The 15,207-nt window shown below is 45.0% G+C and overlaps 5 protein-coding genes across 5 annotated transcripts; 3 read left to right on the top strand and 2 right to left on the bottom strand.

The window, feature by feature from the left end:
- Nucleotides 1-257: 257 nt before the first annotated feature.
- Nucleotides 258-2,382, bottom strand: L199_004125 (uncharacterized protein; the record flags this gene model as incomplete). Its single annotated transcript, XM_064889853.1, has 14 exons — nucleotides 258-356; nucleotides 431-541; nucleotides 602-638; nucleotides 691-819; nucleotides 880-956; nucleotides 1,011-1,087; nucleotides 1,143-1,286; nucleotides 1,335-1,369; nucleotides 1,436-1,453; nucleotides 1,510-1,599; nucleotides 1,651-1,780; nucleotides 1,834-1,932; nucleotides 1,994-2,094; nucleotides 2,165-2,382. The coding sequence occupies 14 exons, from the start codon at nucleotides 2,380-2,382 to the stop codon at nucleotides 258-260; spliced, it is 1,365 nt and encodes a 454-aa protein (XP_064745925.1).
- Nucleotides 2,383-5,053: 2,671 nt separating this feature from the next.
- On the top strand, nucleotides 5,054-6,844 carry L199_004126 (uncharacterized protein; the record flags this gene model as incomplete). The annotated part of the gene is made up of 3 exons (XM_064889854.1): nucleotides 5,054-5,335; nucleotides 5,405-5,493; nucleotides 5,566-6,844. The coding sequence occupies 3 exons, from the start codon at nucleotides 5,054-5,056 to the stop codon at nucleotides 6,842-6,844; spliced, it is 1,650 nt and encodes a 549-aa protein (XP_064745926.1).
- A 2,047-nt stretch (nucleotides 6,845-8,891) lies between these two features.
- L199_004127 (uncharacterized protein) lies at nucleotides 8,892-10,864 on the top strand (the record flags this gene model as incomplete). The annotated part of the gene is made up of 3 exons (XM_064889855.1): nucleotides 8,892-9,067; nucleotides 9,136-9,196; nucleotides 9,260-10,864. 3 exons carry the CDS (start codon nucleotides 8,892-8,894, stop codon nucleotides 10,862-10,864), a joined length of 1,842 nt encoding a protein of 613 aa, XP_064745927.1.
- Nucleotides 10,865-11,712: 848 nt separating this feature from the next.
- Nucleotides 11,713-12,724, bottom strand: L199_004128 (uncharacterized protein; the record flags this gene model as incomplete). The annotated part of the gene is made up of 4 exons (XM_064889856.1): nucleotides 11,713-11,855; nucleotides 11,979-12,030; nucleotides 12,105-12,424; nucleotides 12,685-12,724. The coding sequence occupies 4 exons, from the start codon at nucleotides 12,722-12,724 to the stop codon at nucleotides 11,713-11,715; spliced, it is 555 nt and encodes a 184-aa protein (XP_064745928.1).
- Nucleotides 12,725-13,680: 956 nt separating this feature from the next.
- Nucleotides 13,681-14,679, top strand: L199_004129 (uncharacterized protein; the record flags this gene model as incomplete). The annotated part of the gene is made up of 4 exons (XM_064889857.1): nucleotides 13,681-13,803; nucleotides 14,010-14,236; nucleotides 14,377-14,488; nucleotides 14,575-14,679. The coding sequence occupies 4 exons, from the start codon at nucleotides 13,681-13,683 to the stop codon at nucleotides 14,677-14,679; spliced, it is 567 nt and encodes a 188-aa protein (XP_064745929.1).
- Between the last annotated feature and the right edge of the window lie 528 nt (nucleotides 14,680-15,207).

Raw genomic sequence — 15,207 nt, forward strand, 5'->3', positions numbered from 1 at the left:
TGTGAAAGTGACAGTCACAATGCTTGGACAATGCTTGTATCACCTTGTCATGCGCTTCACGTGGTTCTGTTACTCTGACTTCCGGAGAGGCGGAGCAGCTCAAACACGAACTGTGCGTTAACACAATAGATAGATACATTCTTATTGTTTCTTAGACTCAATTCTCATTTTAAAATTGATACATATGTGTTTTTTCTTGACTAAGGTCCTCTTTCGTTCTAGGATCTACTGCAACTGGATTCTGCGACACCGTTCGCTCAAGCGGAGATGAGGGTACCGTTTGTGCAGACAATACCGAGGTTCGGGTTACTGGCTTGTTCGAGATTCGTACAGTTAATCTTAGTCTCTGCGTACGACTAGGAAGACAAGTCCGGGTTGATATTAGTCATCACACCAGAAGAGAGGTGTACTGTGCGGATTTCAAACTCACTTGAGGGATCACTTGGATATTTTGGAATTCAAAGTTTGAACAAGCGGTAGAGTTGGAACAACCAATGACGATAGCTTGAGTACCGTCTGCTCCGGGAACATCGTACCAACACTGAAGCCAAGGATTTGTGTTAGTATATCGTGAGTGATAACATGGATTAAGGTCACTTACGGGATCAGTCACACAGGATCCATCACCTGGCTGATACCTGCCAATACCGTTTGTCAACATATTACTCAATCCCACAAAGGAAAACTCACGTGTTGATATCACCTTTCCAATTCTTGTAGGTAACACCTTCAATGATTACAGAGGAATTATCTACTCGACCGCCGAAGTTCCCACCTTCTTGGACACCCGCACCATTCTGGGTTTGTGAGCTACCTTGGCTATGATTGATATATACCGTGTCAGCCGTAATCTCTTGCATCTATCATGGTCACACTCACTTAAAGTAGTTCTGGGTCAAGTAGATCGGGAAAGTAGTGTTCGAAACATCGTAATTGGCAAAAGTGACATTTTGAACCTAATCAAGCGGAGAGTCAGCTACTGCTTACTGTCGAAAGATTGAGATACTTACAATACCCTGACCACCGAGGTATGTCTTGATCCTCGAACCATACACACAACCATGCACTTTGATATTCTCGAACCAAACTGTCACAACAAGCTCAGCTTGTGAATTCTTAAACTGTCGACTTAAGATACTCACTGTTTTTCACTGTGTTGTATACACCTTGAGCTTGACCCAAAGAACCGATACTTGTACCATGACACCCAGGACCACCGATGAAACCGTTGGTCACAGTCACGTTCTCTCCACCGTTATTGATGGTCACAGCATCGTCGCCGTTGACTATATGCAATGTCAGCTGATTCAAGGTATCAGTTCAAGAGGACTTACAAATGGTAAAATCGTTGATCTTGACATTCTTGGCTCTAAGTAGGTGACTTATGGTCAATCATCCGTTTGCAGTGACTTTGAGGAAACATATTGATACTTACGCAACATCAAATCCATCACTATCATACATACGAATCAGTATATCCCTAAGCAAGGCTGATAGTAGGAAGCTCACGTATTGAAAGGGAAACCACCACCTGGGGTAGTTGCTGCATCGACGAAAACGTTGGTCACGTCAATGTCGTGGCCGTTCAAAGTCGTGACCCTATAATCAGAGTCAGCCTTATCTCAACAGCTTAAGGACACCTTGACATACCACGCTATAGGCTTTCTGATTTTGATATTGCTGATATGACTATTCGTAACGTTGAATCTCCATAGATGAGGTCGAGAGGCAATTCCAGATCCGTTCTTAGGGTTGGCATCCCACCATTGTTGGCCATACCCTGCATCATTGTTAGCATGATGATGGCTCCAAGTGAAGGTCAGAGGGACTTACCATATACCCAACCAGTAGATAGATTGGTTGTACCAGTGAAGTTCAGATTATCACCGGTGAGGTTGATCCACCATACGTTGCCGCCAGTCGAACCATTGACTACATCGAAAGGTTAACCTTTGTAAATGACCGGTAGTTGATACTGAAGCTGATCACTTACCGATACCTTGAACATAGGTGATATTCTGCGGTAAGTGAATGTTACCTTTCAATTGTATGTCCACGTTATTCAACGTCGCATTAACTGGTGTGTTGAAGTAGCTATAGTCAAGTACAATTGATCCATTGATAAATTGAGGTTGACGTTGATCAAGAAGGCTAACCAACTCACTAGTCCACACCTCCCTGAAAGAGAAGAGTACCCCCATTCGCACACTGCTTTGCAGCATCTCGGAACGCAGGTGAGTCGTCTGTAGAGTTCGATCCGCTCGATTGAATCATACAAGTCTGACCTGCTCGAGGGGCCAATCCTGCTGATCTGCCCTGGGGGGTGTATGCGGCTGAGGCTGCAAGAGGTCCAACCAGAGCTAAGAGTGTGAGTGCTAGCATTGTAAAGTCGATCTCGTTCTGCTTGAGCTGTCCCAGAGCGCGCAGTTGACTGATTCTTTTTTCCTCAGAGCACCTCTCTTCGATCGTTATATATATTGGTGCACTATGATCCTCTCTGTCCAAGAGAGGACGACCTCCACCTTGATGATCCGGCATGAAGACGGTCCGCAGCGGACCGCTTGAATTCGTTGGAATCATCATATCTGGTCACATGCATCTTGACGCCTTTTTCATCATTTTCTGACGTACATGAAAGTCTAATTTTAGGCATCGTTCGAAGCTTGGCACGCTGCACTGGTGAAGCAGCGGAAACCAGTTTGATGAACTGTCAGTCCAGTCCCAACATATACAGGCACCTGTTATTGAAGGTTCATGTTGTCACAATAAAGGCATTCACCCTCATCCTCAATAAACTACTAATCTCCATAGCAGCGTGATCACGAGACTTTAAGCAATCGGCCCGTTTCTGGAGTCATGCGGAGAGTATCGTTCAGTAGACTTCATTACCATCGTGGAAGCAGTGGCCACTAGAAATAATCCGAAGCTTGGAGGATGCCCTTGTGGCACCTATCCAGCAGGCTCAACAGTCGTTACATGTAGCGACTGGAGCTGGTCCGTCGGGTTTTGCCGGGCTTGAGTAGTTTTTCCTGACAGATGTGAGAACGTTATATGAGATATTCCGGCTGATGTGAAGAGGATGGTATCTCATGACAGGTGGAAAAATCTCACTCATTGGGCGGGTGGGCCACTGATCCTGACAGTTTTGGTGCAAGGCAAGCACTTTGCCCTGACATCGTTGACGCAGGATGCGATTATGATCGAAAGAAGGAGCTGTCCTCTGCACGATCTCCATGTCAGAGACGATAATCTGACATAAGATACATCAGGGTGATGACGGGCCTCGTTCTTCCTTGAATATCAACGAAGGTGCAAGGATTCTTGCAATTGCCGCTATCGTGCTGCTGTCCCTCCTGACTTTACTCTGGTCAAATATCACACAGAATTTGTCGAAGCTGCTGCTCAAGGTATGTCTGCCAGAGAGATTGAGGGGAGCTTGGGCTAGGTGGTCACCTCGAAAATGTTGCGCCAGCTCGTTATCTATTATTATCTTCGGTAGTGCTGTAGTCTATATTATGGAAGAGACCAAGTACGAATCGCGATCGTTCTTGCTTGGCATCTCAACCGACTGATATTGCCGAGATACCATGTACTGAACGAATGATGGGATTTTAGCGAAGTCAGCAAGATATGTATCCGAACATTTGTGGTGGAGAGAGGTACCAGGGCATGGAAGTAGTCGTCAAATGTCGCTTAGTGGGGTGCGATCCCATGTTCCTCGCTGTGCTCTGCGATGTGAATGCATACCAAATTTCTGGGACAGGGTCGTCTAAGCCAATCAGACTCTGGGATCACGCAGCTTGACCTCAAGGGATGCGGTGCGTGATCGACAATTGTGAGATACCTTGCATATCTCGTTTAGAGAGCCTTCCTCCCCGTGGAGATTGAACATGGGGCACTGGATGGTCTTCGACTTCCTGAACGCATAACCCGGTTACTTCGCAGGTGATTAGATCCACTCCCGTCATTGATCGAAAAAGGATTTTTGGAAACTCCGTTATTGCCCAAAGAAGCAGAATGGTTGTAAGGCACCGAGCTATCCAGACTGAATCTATTTTAGGATCGTTCTATTGCCGCATGTCGCGAAACGGTAATCGATGGGACAGAAAAAAAGCATGTGGAACACACCATGTCGTTATCTTCGTATTGAGCAGCGGGATAGCAGAGTTCACATGAAACGCATTTCCGATATTGCCGGCATCAGGTCGACTGGCCAATGAGAGAACTCTTTTCAATTAAGATCCCCGTCTCATCGCTCGCTTAGAGGTGAGTGATTGAGTTATCACTTAACGGGTTTGCCGCTTTCGTACTGCTTGATGTTGCATGTCGTGAGACACTTCACGAGAATCGTTGCAGCCATAACGAAGGTACCCGGTTATCGCTGGCCGGTAGAATATGTGTCTGCCAAAAGTGTTCAGCATGATGAGACCTTAACTGATTCTGATGAGACAGCGTTCTATTCGCTAAAGGATGAATTGACACCGTACACTAGAGAGGGTGGTGCTAGTGAGATAAGTCTACCATTCGGCTACTGCCGACCGTTGATAGCATGAGAAAGCCCCCCTGCTGCTAGCTGTGAACGCTTTCAAGCACTATCACACGAGACTTATCGTGATAAGGAGATGTACCCAATTGCAAGCCAAGAAAAGAGAGGTGTCCAAGTATAGCTCGCCATCGGTTCATTCTCAGGGAGGTAAGCGGGGTGCCTGAATCTCATTTCGATTTTCAGTTCTGCTTAAGCGAACGATCGTCGTATCACTCCCTTCATTTGTGCCCTTCTCCTCTCTCCCTCTGAATCAGAGTCAGATCGGTCTCTGCTCCATTTTTTGATTCCCTTGCCAATCGCCCTTTCCCTGTGGGGCTAGAAGAGTTCTTATCTTCTTTCCTCTTTTGAACTCGTTTACGGCTTATCTCGTTGTCTCGCTCCAACATTGCCATCCCCCCCAGTATCTCTTTCGTGTATATATATATATATACGTCCCACCACTCTCTTTTCTCATTATTCCCCTTCCAACTCAATCCCTTTTCGCCTCCCTCCCTACACATATTCATCATGTCTCTCGACCACGAATACGACGACAAGAAACATGCCGACGTCTACAGTCAGCAGGTCGGTGGCGCTGATCAGATACACCAGCCGCAATATACGGAAGAGATCGTCCCTCACGATGGTTTGAAGCGATCTCTCAAGTCCCGACACTTGGCAATGATCTCCATCGGTGGTGTCATTGGTACAGGTCTGTTCTTGGGTACCGGTTCTGCTCTGGCTCATGGTGGTCCCCTTGGTTTGTTCTTGGGTTACGCCTTGATGGGTAGTATCTGTTATTCAGTCATGGTGAGTTTTGGTCTCTGATCTCCAGCCGTATCCTCGCCAAGACCTATCAGCTAATTTCCGATTCTGCAGATCTCACTTGGTGAAATGATCTCTTTCCTTCCGATCCCCGGTGGTCACATCAAACTCGCTGAGCGATTCGTGGATCCTGCATTTTCCTTGTGAGTTTACCTCACTAACCATCTTCGCTTCAGGCAGGAGCCGCAGGCTAATTTCGCATCTCCCTTATCTAGCACCATGGGTTGGAACTATTGGTACAACTGGGTTATCATTCTCCCTGCCGAATTGTCTGCTGCTGCTGTCTTGATCAATCTCTGGAACAAAACCATCAATAACGCTCTCTGGATCTCCATCTGTCTCATCGTTGTCGTCGTCATCAACCTTTTCGGTGCTGGTGTCTACGGAGAGTGTGAATTCTGGTTCGCTTCCATCAAGGTACTTACCATCACTGGTCTGATCATCCTCGGTATCATCATCACCGCTGGTGGTGGTCCCGACCACAAATCCATCGGTTTCCAATATTGGCGAGATCCCGGACCTTTCGTTCAATACGAGGGTATCAGCGGTTCTCTCGGTCGATTCCTTGGTTTCTGGGCTGTGCTTACTCAAGCCGCCTTCTCTTATATCGGTACCGAAATTGTCGCCATCGCCGCTGGTGAAGCTAAGAACCCTCGACGAAACCTTCCCCGAGCCATCAAGAAGGTTTACATTCGAATCTTGGTCTTCTACCTCGGTGGTACTTTCATCATTGGTCTCCTCGTTCCTTCCAACGATGAAGGTCTCGCTCTTAACTCTGGTACCGCTCTTGCCTCTCCTTTCGTCATTGCCATCAAACGAGCTGGTATCCCTGCTCTCCCCAGTATCATCAACGCCTGTCTTTTAACTTCAGCTTGGTCTGCTGCTTCTTCCGATCTCTTCACCTCATCCAGAGCCATTTACGGTCTTGCCATCACCCGACAAGCTCCCAAGATCTTTGCCCGAACCACCAAGAACGGTCTTCCTTACGTGGCCATCATCTTCTGTGCCCTCTTCGGTGCCCTCGCCTACATGTCTCTACAATCTACCGCCGGTCAAGTATTCGGTTATTTCGCAAACTTGACTGCTGCTGCTGGACTTATGACTTGGTGGGGTATCTGTCTCGTCTACATCCGATTCGAGAAAGGTCTTAAAGATCAAGGCATTTCCAAATCTACTTTGCCCTACACTAGTTACTTGAACAAGAATGCGTTCGCTGCCAAATACGCCATGGTAATGATCACCATCATTCTCTTCTTCTCCGCTTGGTCAGTCTTCCTGAAAGGTAATTGGGATACTGCCACTTTCGTCACCAACTACCTTCCTCTTTGGCTCTTCCCCGTCCTCTGGATTGGATTCAAACTTATCAAGAAGACTCATTTCGTCAGAACCACCGAGATGGACTTCGTGTCTGGATTGGATGTTGTAGAAGCCGAGTCTTACGAGGAGAAACCACCAAAGAACTTCGCTGGAAAGGTCTGGGCTGCCATCATGTAAGGTAGACCACAAGGGACGTTTGTAGTCTTAGCACTTGATTAGTGCAGTCTAGATTGAATTCATTTGCCAAAATTACACCAAGCCATATTATATACATATAGGTTGTTTATAAATTTTAATGTTTATGCACTCATTTGGGATTGAATTCTATGGCTGGCTCGCGCAATGATTTTGGCACCGGTTCTCTGAAACTGCAGTACGTCGAGTTACACGTTGCACAGCGATGACTGACTTGATTGATGACAGAACTTCTGGGGCATACCTCAGCTCTGACCGACAGCAGAATCTACTGACAGTCGCACGAACTATGTGATGCTTGACTTCAGGCTCCGTGTTGTATTTCCGCTCTTTCATAAGGGTGCTTCTCATTTGCAAATGCCCAAGACAAGAAAGAATGCTGATAGGTCAATTGACATTCCTCCACTCGAAGCATTGACGGATCGGAGTGATCATGTGTATATTCACCTTATCACGCTATCAAGGCGGATTCGAATCACGTCAAATCACCTTATCTCAAGCCCACATATGGAATCTTGTGATACAAGTACACCGAGACCGCATGCATCCCTCTTCGATCAAACAGACAGCGTGCTCCAACAAGAAAACGCCTCAGGTGCAATTATTAGGAATGAGAAAAACGGCATTTCATGACGCAAGGTGGCTTAGCTTAGCTTACTTTTGTTAGTATTTGTACTTGATAACGCTATCATCATTTGTCTTGATCGACGTACCCATCCGCAAGATATCCAATGTAAAGCCGATATGAACACCATCCTGTATACATCAGCGGCACACAGGTGCTTTGTTATCTTTGCTTCGCTCCACATGATTTATCGAAAGATGAGTACAGCAGTAGCTATTTTTAACAACTTTGATTTGGCGCTTATCTTGGCGCATAACCTGGACAGACACAATAAGATGCTATTCAGGTATCTAGATATCTCACTATAGAACCTTGGAATGGCGCTGCACTGCTCGAGCAGAGCTCATATGTGTCGAACGGAGTGGCGAACGATGTGTCGAAGGATCATCCTCCCACTTGCGATGTGGTGAACCTTGACCAACCAGATCAATGGCATATCATGCCAAGGCAACTGCTGCAAAATTCTTGTTCCGCGGCTTCCGGCTTAAAAAAAATTTATCCATAATTTTTCCCTTGGAAATTCTATAATTGGACATGAACGAGCGCGTGCTCATGTTTTACCGCAGAAAGCGGGTCGATCATTTAGTTACGACTACAGTGCTTACTGTACAGAGTGAGTGGCCGAACCAAAAATTTGTACCATGCGGTTTCATTTGGTATAACCCTAAAGTAACCTGTTCAAATGATATTTTACCCTACATGTTCCACATTGGTTCTAACTTTGGCTTTTCGTGATCATCCATTCATGTGCTACACACCGTTGGACTCACACTAATTTCGTTGCTTGTAGACCACACGACTCCACCCGAAACTATGAAAATAAACTTTGACATCGCATGGTACATATCCATCCGATCCGTAAGGCAGTTAACGAAGAGAGAGAGCCTTCGCTTTCGGCTTTTGCATCATATTGTCGTTCGCGTACAGTAGATCAGCCGGACTCGATTCGACTCGGATTGGGTGGCATGACCTATCAGAGACGTTCAATTGACAGATCAGAAGTAGACCATGCGGGCGTTGTCGGTATATCATCTGATCTGAACTGGATCTTCGGGTGAAGTTACTGAATGTCGTGATGATAACGAATCGAATTGCGTTTGATGGGACTTCGAGTCATGAATGGAAGTGAGATGAGATGTAAGCGATTGCAAGAAAGATAACGGATTGTTATTTAAGAAAGCCGACTTCGAATGGTGATTAATCATACTCACCCACATTTCACAAAACACTAAAATAATTATCTTTAGTTAGAATCCTTCGCCACTTGTGTATAGTCGCCTACAGTCATAGAAGGGTAACAACAATGGGTGAGCTTTACCTGATACCCTCGTTCGTGTAGATTTTAGATTGACTTGCTGACTGATGTCGTTCCACTGTATAGCTACACACGCCAGTATAACGGATATGGAGTCCGCTCCAGTACCACCTACGGGTTTACCAGCCAGCGTGGTCAATGCTGAAGATCTCCACAAGGACAAGGTCTCCTTGGAACCTGAGGCCGGAGTTCACCCTGCCGGTGCTCTCGAATATGTCAATGATGATGAGGAACCTACCGATGAGGAATTCAATACCCTTCGAAAGTGAGTAATATGATCCTGTGATATCTTACAATATAAAATCGGTGTTGACGTTATTGGTTTTTCTTCAGAGTTCCAGCCAAGATGAAGTGGGTTAGTGTCGCTTTATGTACTATCGAATTGGCCGAACGAGTGAGTCATCTGTCTCTTCATCGTGCATTCTCAGCTTGTCGCTCATGCTTTGTGTCGGTTTAGGCATCATATCTTGGATGTTCGGGAGTAGTCAAGAACTTTGTCAACCGACCCTTACCTAAGGGCGGTAATGGTGCAGGAGCTGTCGCGCCAGGAGAAGCGGGTGAGAACCAAACAGCCGGTGCATTGGGCAAAGGAACGGTCACCGCTTCAGCCGTCTACAACGCATTCATCTTCTTGGCTTATGTCCTACCTATCGTTGGTGGTATCGTCGCCGATACTAAATGGGGTCGATTCAAAACCATCGCCGTCGGTACTGGTGTGGGTATCATCGCTCACGTCCTTTTGGTCATCTCTGCTATCCCCTCAGTCATCGGTGGTGGTCACGCCATTGGTCCATTCCTCTTATCATTATACATCCTTTCATTCGCTTCTGGATTCATCAAACCATGTTTGGCCACTCTCATGTGTGACCAAATCCCAGTCAAGAGACCTACGCTCAAGACCCTCCCATCTGGTGAACGAGTCATTGTCGATCCTCAAACTACCGTTCAGAGATACCTGTTAATCTTCTATTTCTGTATCAACGTCGGTGGTTTCTTCGCTATTGCTAGTTCCTACTCTGCAAGATTCGTTGGATATTGGTTGGCCTACCTTTTACCAGGTATCGTCTACATGATTATGCCCTTGGTACTTGCCTTCCTTTACAAGAAATTATACCACGCTCCACCTCAGGGATCCGTCACTCTCGAAGCATTTAGAGTACTCGGTACATGTTTGAAAAATGGTGGATGGAAAACCATCTTCGATGCCGACAAGTTCTGGAACAGGGCTAAACCATCTCAAATTCTCGCTCAACAAGGTTCTATCGATCATTCCAAGATTACATGGGACGACTTGTTTGTCGATGAGATGAGACAATCCCTAGCTGCTTGTGTGGTATTCCTCCTCACTCCTATATTCATCATGGCCGACGGAGGTATCGGAGCTCAAGAAAATGCCTTATCATCCGCTGTCACTCTCGACAATGCCCCCAATGACGTTATCGACAACTTGAACCCTCTTACCATCATCTTCTTCACTCCTATCATCACTTACGGTTTATATCCATTCTTCGAAAAGATCGGTTACCCCTTAAAACCCATGACTCGATTATCAATCGGATTCATGTTGGGTTGTATCAACATGATTTACGGTGCCGTCCTTCAATGGAAGGTATACAAAACTTCTCCTTGTGGATATTACGCTTCGACCGCCGACGTCTGTGAAGATGTTTCATCAATTTCCATCTGGGCTTTAACTCCCCTACAGGCTCTTCCGGCTATAGGAGAGATCTTCGTCATGGTGACAGGGTACGAGTTAGCCTACACCAGAGCTCCAGCAAGAATGAAGGGTTTGGTCTATGCCATCTGTTTGTTCTCCTCGGCTATCTCTTCGGCGATCGGTTTGGCATGTTCAAACGCTATCCAAGATCCTTATTTGATTTGGCCTTATGTCGCTTTGGCTGTAGCATGTTTCATCTGCGCGGTCATCTTCCCTACATTCTTCAGACACCTCAACGAACCTACTAGAGTATTCGCAGACCCAGCTAGACAAGCAGGTAAATTACAACCTATTGAAGGTGAGGAGATTAAACATTCCGCCAATACCTCGAGCGAGAAGATCTAGAGTGGAAGAAGAAGGTGAAGAGGAGAGCTGTTCTCTACGCAATTATAATTATCTTTATGATTTCGGGAATACACATATATAATTTATCTATTCATATATCTTACGATCTATCTATCTATCTATCTTAGTCATCTCATATTCGATCCGAAGTAATTTATCAAGTTCATTCTTTGTTTTGTATCTAATGGTCATTTTGACCGTTCACCTTTGGCATTTTCGCAAAATGGTTTCTGCAATATGCATCTCATGGCATGACATGTTTTTCAATGACTCGATCTTCATGATATCAGATTCTTCTAACTCCAAATCGAAGAGAAGACAATAACAGCTCAAACAGATGCTACTTTTCCCTTGCAAGTTGTCTTTGCAATTGCGTATGTGCATGATCCTAAAAGACATTCCCGGGTTCTGTCTGCCTTTTGTCAACGATCGTACATTAACTTACTCTACCTGCAAAGTCGAATTCTGATTTATCCATGAAATCAGTAAACGCAGCATTAGAAACCATCGTTTGTCGTTTTTAACATCTGAATCTCTCGCTGTTCTTCTGTGACAGGCGTAAAATTCATGAGATGGTATATCTTAAAAATCAAATACGAAGTGGGAACACAGACAAGTATAAATTAAAGAATGTCCTTTCTGATACATATAATACCTCAGCCTCTTTCTATCCAAGGTTTGACAGTCTCCTTGTCCTTTCCCTTTTCCCTTTCCTCTTTCTTTTGGATTCCGTGACATCCGTTCAGGTCTGCTACAATGAAATCAAATAAATCCATTCTATCCAGAGAATCCTATCCTCCGTTCATCCCGATTTTTTACTATGCACTGAGATATGATACAAAAGCATCTTATGTACCACTTCCTGCGTTACCTGCTATAGCGGTACCGGACGCGGTGGCATCTGGATCGATACCGTTCAAAGTCATTGCCCATTGTTGAGTTGGGTTGGGGACGGTGGTCAATGTTGCTGTCACGGTGGCGGTTGGTAGGTCTATGAGAGTAAGGTATAAATTAGCATAAGATCATGAATAATTAAATAAGAACAACGATGACAGGTGGAAAAAAGTCCTTAATCTGATTTTCATGAAGAAGTAAAACCAGAATTCGGACTCACCTGGATCAGTGTAGTTATCAGGTTTAGTAGCGTAGATAGAGAATTTAGGTGACTATTAAGATGGATTGATAGGTTAGCCGTAGTAGCTACGAACGAATATTGTATTTTGAATGAATGTATACTCACTTTAGCATAAACTTCTCCATGGTAAGTATTCATGAAAATCAAGAAAAAGCCATCTCCCGTTGGTAGACCATCAACCAGATCCACTTCGATCTCACCACCATAGTACTTCTTTCCTGGTAATTTCTCCATGGGTACTCTCAAAGCGATGGGCAAGAATCCTACCATGATGGTACGGTTGGAATTGTGCAGTTGAATATCAAACGATTCTATACCTGTTCCGCCACCTGTCTTCCAAGCTACCAGGTTTTTATTACCGATCACCCATGGGTTGGTCTCTGAGGGGTTGGTTACGGGCCAGTAGATTGTGGAGAGGGAGAAAGCTGTATGGGAACACAAGGGAGATTAGTAAGATGTCTGATGGGAATGCGAGTGTAGATGTAGACGAGAACGAGAATGAGAATGAGATATAGACGACATGATATATTGATATATATTCAACATGAGGATACATGATGGGATATCTTCACGGGCAAACCATCACATTCTGTACAGAACGATAATACCAATATGCTTCTTGCACTGAGTTTTACAGATAGAGTGGGAGAATATTCGATTGACACTACAAGACGCGTGAACTCACCGAGGGGAAGAAAAGGTAAAAGAAGCGATAGAAGCTTCATCCTGTTTCTGCTTTGATTCTATGCGTATGTGTATTCTTGATAGATATGTGCGCTGGGTGTCGGTGTCGGTGGATATGAGTATGTTTATAGTATATTGACAAGTGAATCGCGAAGATTAGATGAAATATGAATGAACTGAGGAGTGATGATGGATGAAAAAGATCTTTGTATGCATTTGCTGTTGCTAAATGCTCAGCCTTGGGCCGTACCCCGTCAGGCCGTGCACCTAGCATATACAAACAACCAGGAATTACCCATCTAGGCAATCAAGACCACGTGGAGTACGGGAGACATCATCATAGATGGGAGAAAGCGCGTTTGTCTTCTGGGACTGTCAACTGTCAACCTCTAACCATCATGAGAAGACTGTACATCGACGGTCGGTGATATGTCTTCATGTTGGTACATAGCATTGTGCTCATATATGCTAACAGTACAACGAGGAGATCAAACACACTTCTCGGTGGCCTGTATGTTGCAAGTCGCATCGCCTGAATTCCCCCGTACCCATATCTCGTGAGCAAAGCTGTGTAAAGACGAGATCCCTTGTTTACCCTTGTATTGCTTTATCCTCAATGCCCATCGGATACACCTTATGTACAGTACCGCCGATATGTATGAACGCATGCACCATAGACGCACTGTACAGCCCAGATGAGTTGCATGGTATCGGATTGAGCATGCACGGATCGGATAACTCGTCTTACTAATGTAGTGTAGTACTCGTAGTGTATGTACCTTTGAAACGACTTTTCAATCTGCATCTTGTTTTTGACATTTCTCATCCTTTCGATTCAAACTCAAATTGAATATATAAACCACCTCCTACTTCCTTTTTACTATATCTCCTCTTTTCTTTCCTTCATCTTCTATCTCAACCAGCATACATCCGCGAGCCATTTCTACACCTTTATCTTTATACGTCCAAAACATAAGCAAACCTTTAATACCTCAAGATGTTTACCAAAGCTATCATCCCCTTCGCACTCTTCGCTGCTGCTGCTCAGGCCATTCAGATTACCAATCCCTCGAATCAGACTGGATGGGAAAGCACTGGATCTCAGTTGATCGAGTGGACTGTGAGTGGTATCCTTATGATCAAACACATATCGGCCATGAGTGCTGAGTGTTCTTCATCGTTTGTTTACTTTACATCTTGACAACGTCTCTTTACGAACACCGACATACCGATGCACGTTCCTTCTTCCCTCCATATGACATATACCATTCTCCCACATGAATCCCACCTTCCCATCACCCTTGTTCCACCGTTCGACCCAAATAGTCTGTCTCAACCGACCCCGGGAATTTCTCAATCTACATCTCCCAACCTGGTTCTTCCGCCAAAGAAGTCATCCAGAAAGACGTCCAGACCTCTGAAGGATCGTTCATCTATACTCCTTCCAAGACTATCTCTCCTGGTCAAGGATATCAAATCTCTTTCTTGAGCAATGATAACAATAACGGTATTTTGGCTCAGTCCAATCAATTTGAAGTGAAGGAGGGCGAATCGTGAGTGATCAGTTATATCAACCTCATCCTGTTCCACTTCCGTATGACTGCTACATCATACGCAGCATCTTGCTCTACACACCTGTGCAAATTGGTATATCTGCATAACGATAGTCTGACACTCCATCGCCAACGTATAGTACCGTCTCACCCACGTCAACCGCTTCTCTCACCACCACAGCCGCTACCACCGCCTCACCCACTTCTGGTGCTTCCACCACTGCTTCTCAATCTGAATCAGCCACTTCAGCGGTGAGTGAGATCCTACCTCATTCTGCCCATACATGACTATCTGTACAATACATTTTACTGATTGCCAATCGTCACTTTAATTAAAGGCCGCTTCTTCTTCTGGTAGCTCTTCGGCGGGTTACCTCGTATCTGCCCCATCAGCTATTCTCCTCTTCGTAGCAGGTTTAGTCGGAGTCGGTACTTTGGCTTAAGCATGCCCTTATCTCGGATACACGAAAGGGTAACGATACGCGATAAGGGACATGACATATACGATATATGAGATATCTGATCATCTTCTCCTTTCATAAAACAGTCATCATTCCTACATGATATGGACTTTTCTTTTCTTTCTTTTTGACCTATGGACCTCCTCTCTTAGATGTATACATGTTATATTTCCTATAGTTTATGCTATATGCTATGTGTGGTATGTGATTCGCTCGGACCGCTTGATCCGGTTTGATCGGTTTTGAGCGGTAGCTGCACTAGCAAACGATAAGATACCCTAAAAGCAACAGGGGAGATAGGGGCGCAAACCAGTAGAGTCAGATCTCATTGGGAATAAATGGAATGCAGTAGAGTCAGATCTCATTGGGAATAAATGGAATGAGCATATATCATGTGAGATTGCGATTCATCTGAGTTGAGCTTGTATAGAAGCAACGTCCACTTAATACTTAACAGCTGCATAGCAGTATCGCTTGCTGATTATCTCAAAACACCATACAAAGACTACC

This window comes from Kwoniella botswanensis, chromosome 1 (assembly GCF_036426115.1).
Source record: "Kwoniella botswanensis chromosome 1, complete sequence".
In the NCBI taxonomy this organism is placed as follows: Eukaryota; Fungi; Basidiomycota; class Tremellomycetes; order Tremellales; family Cryptococcaceae; genus Kwoniella; species Kwoniella botswanensis.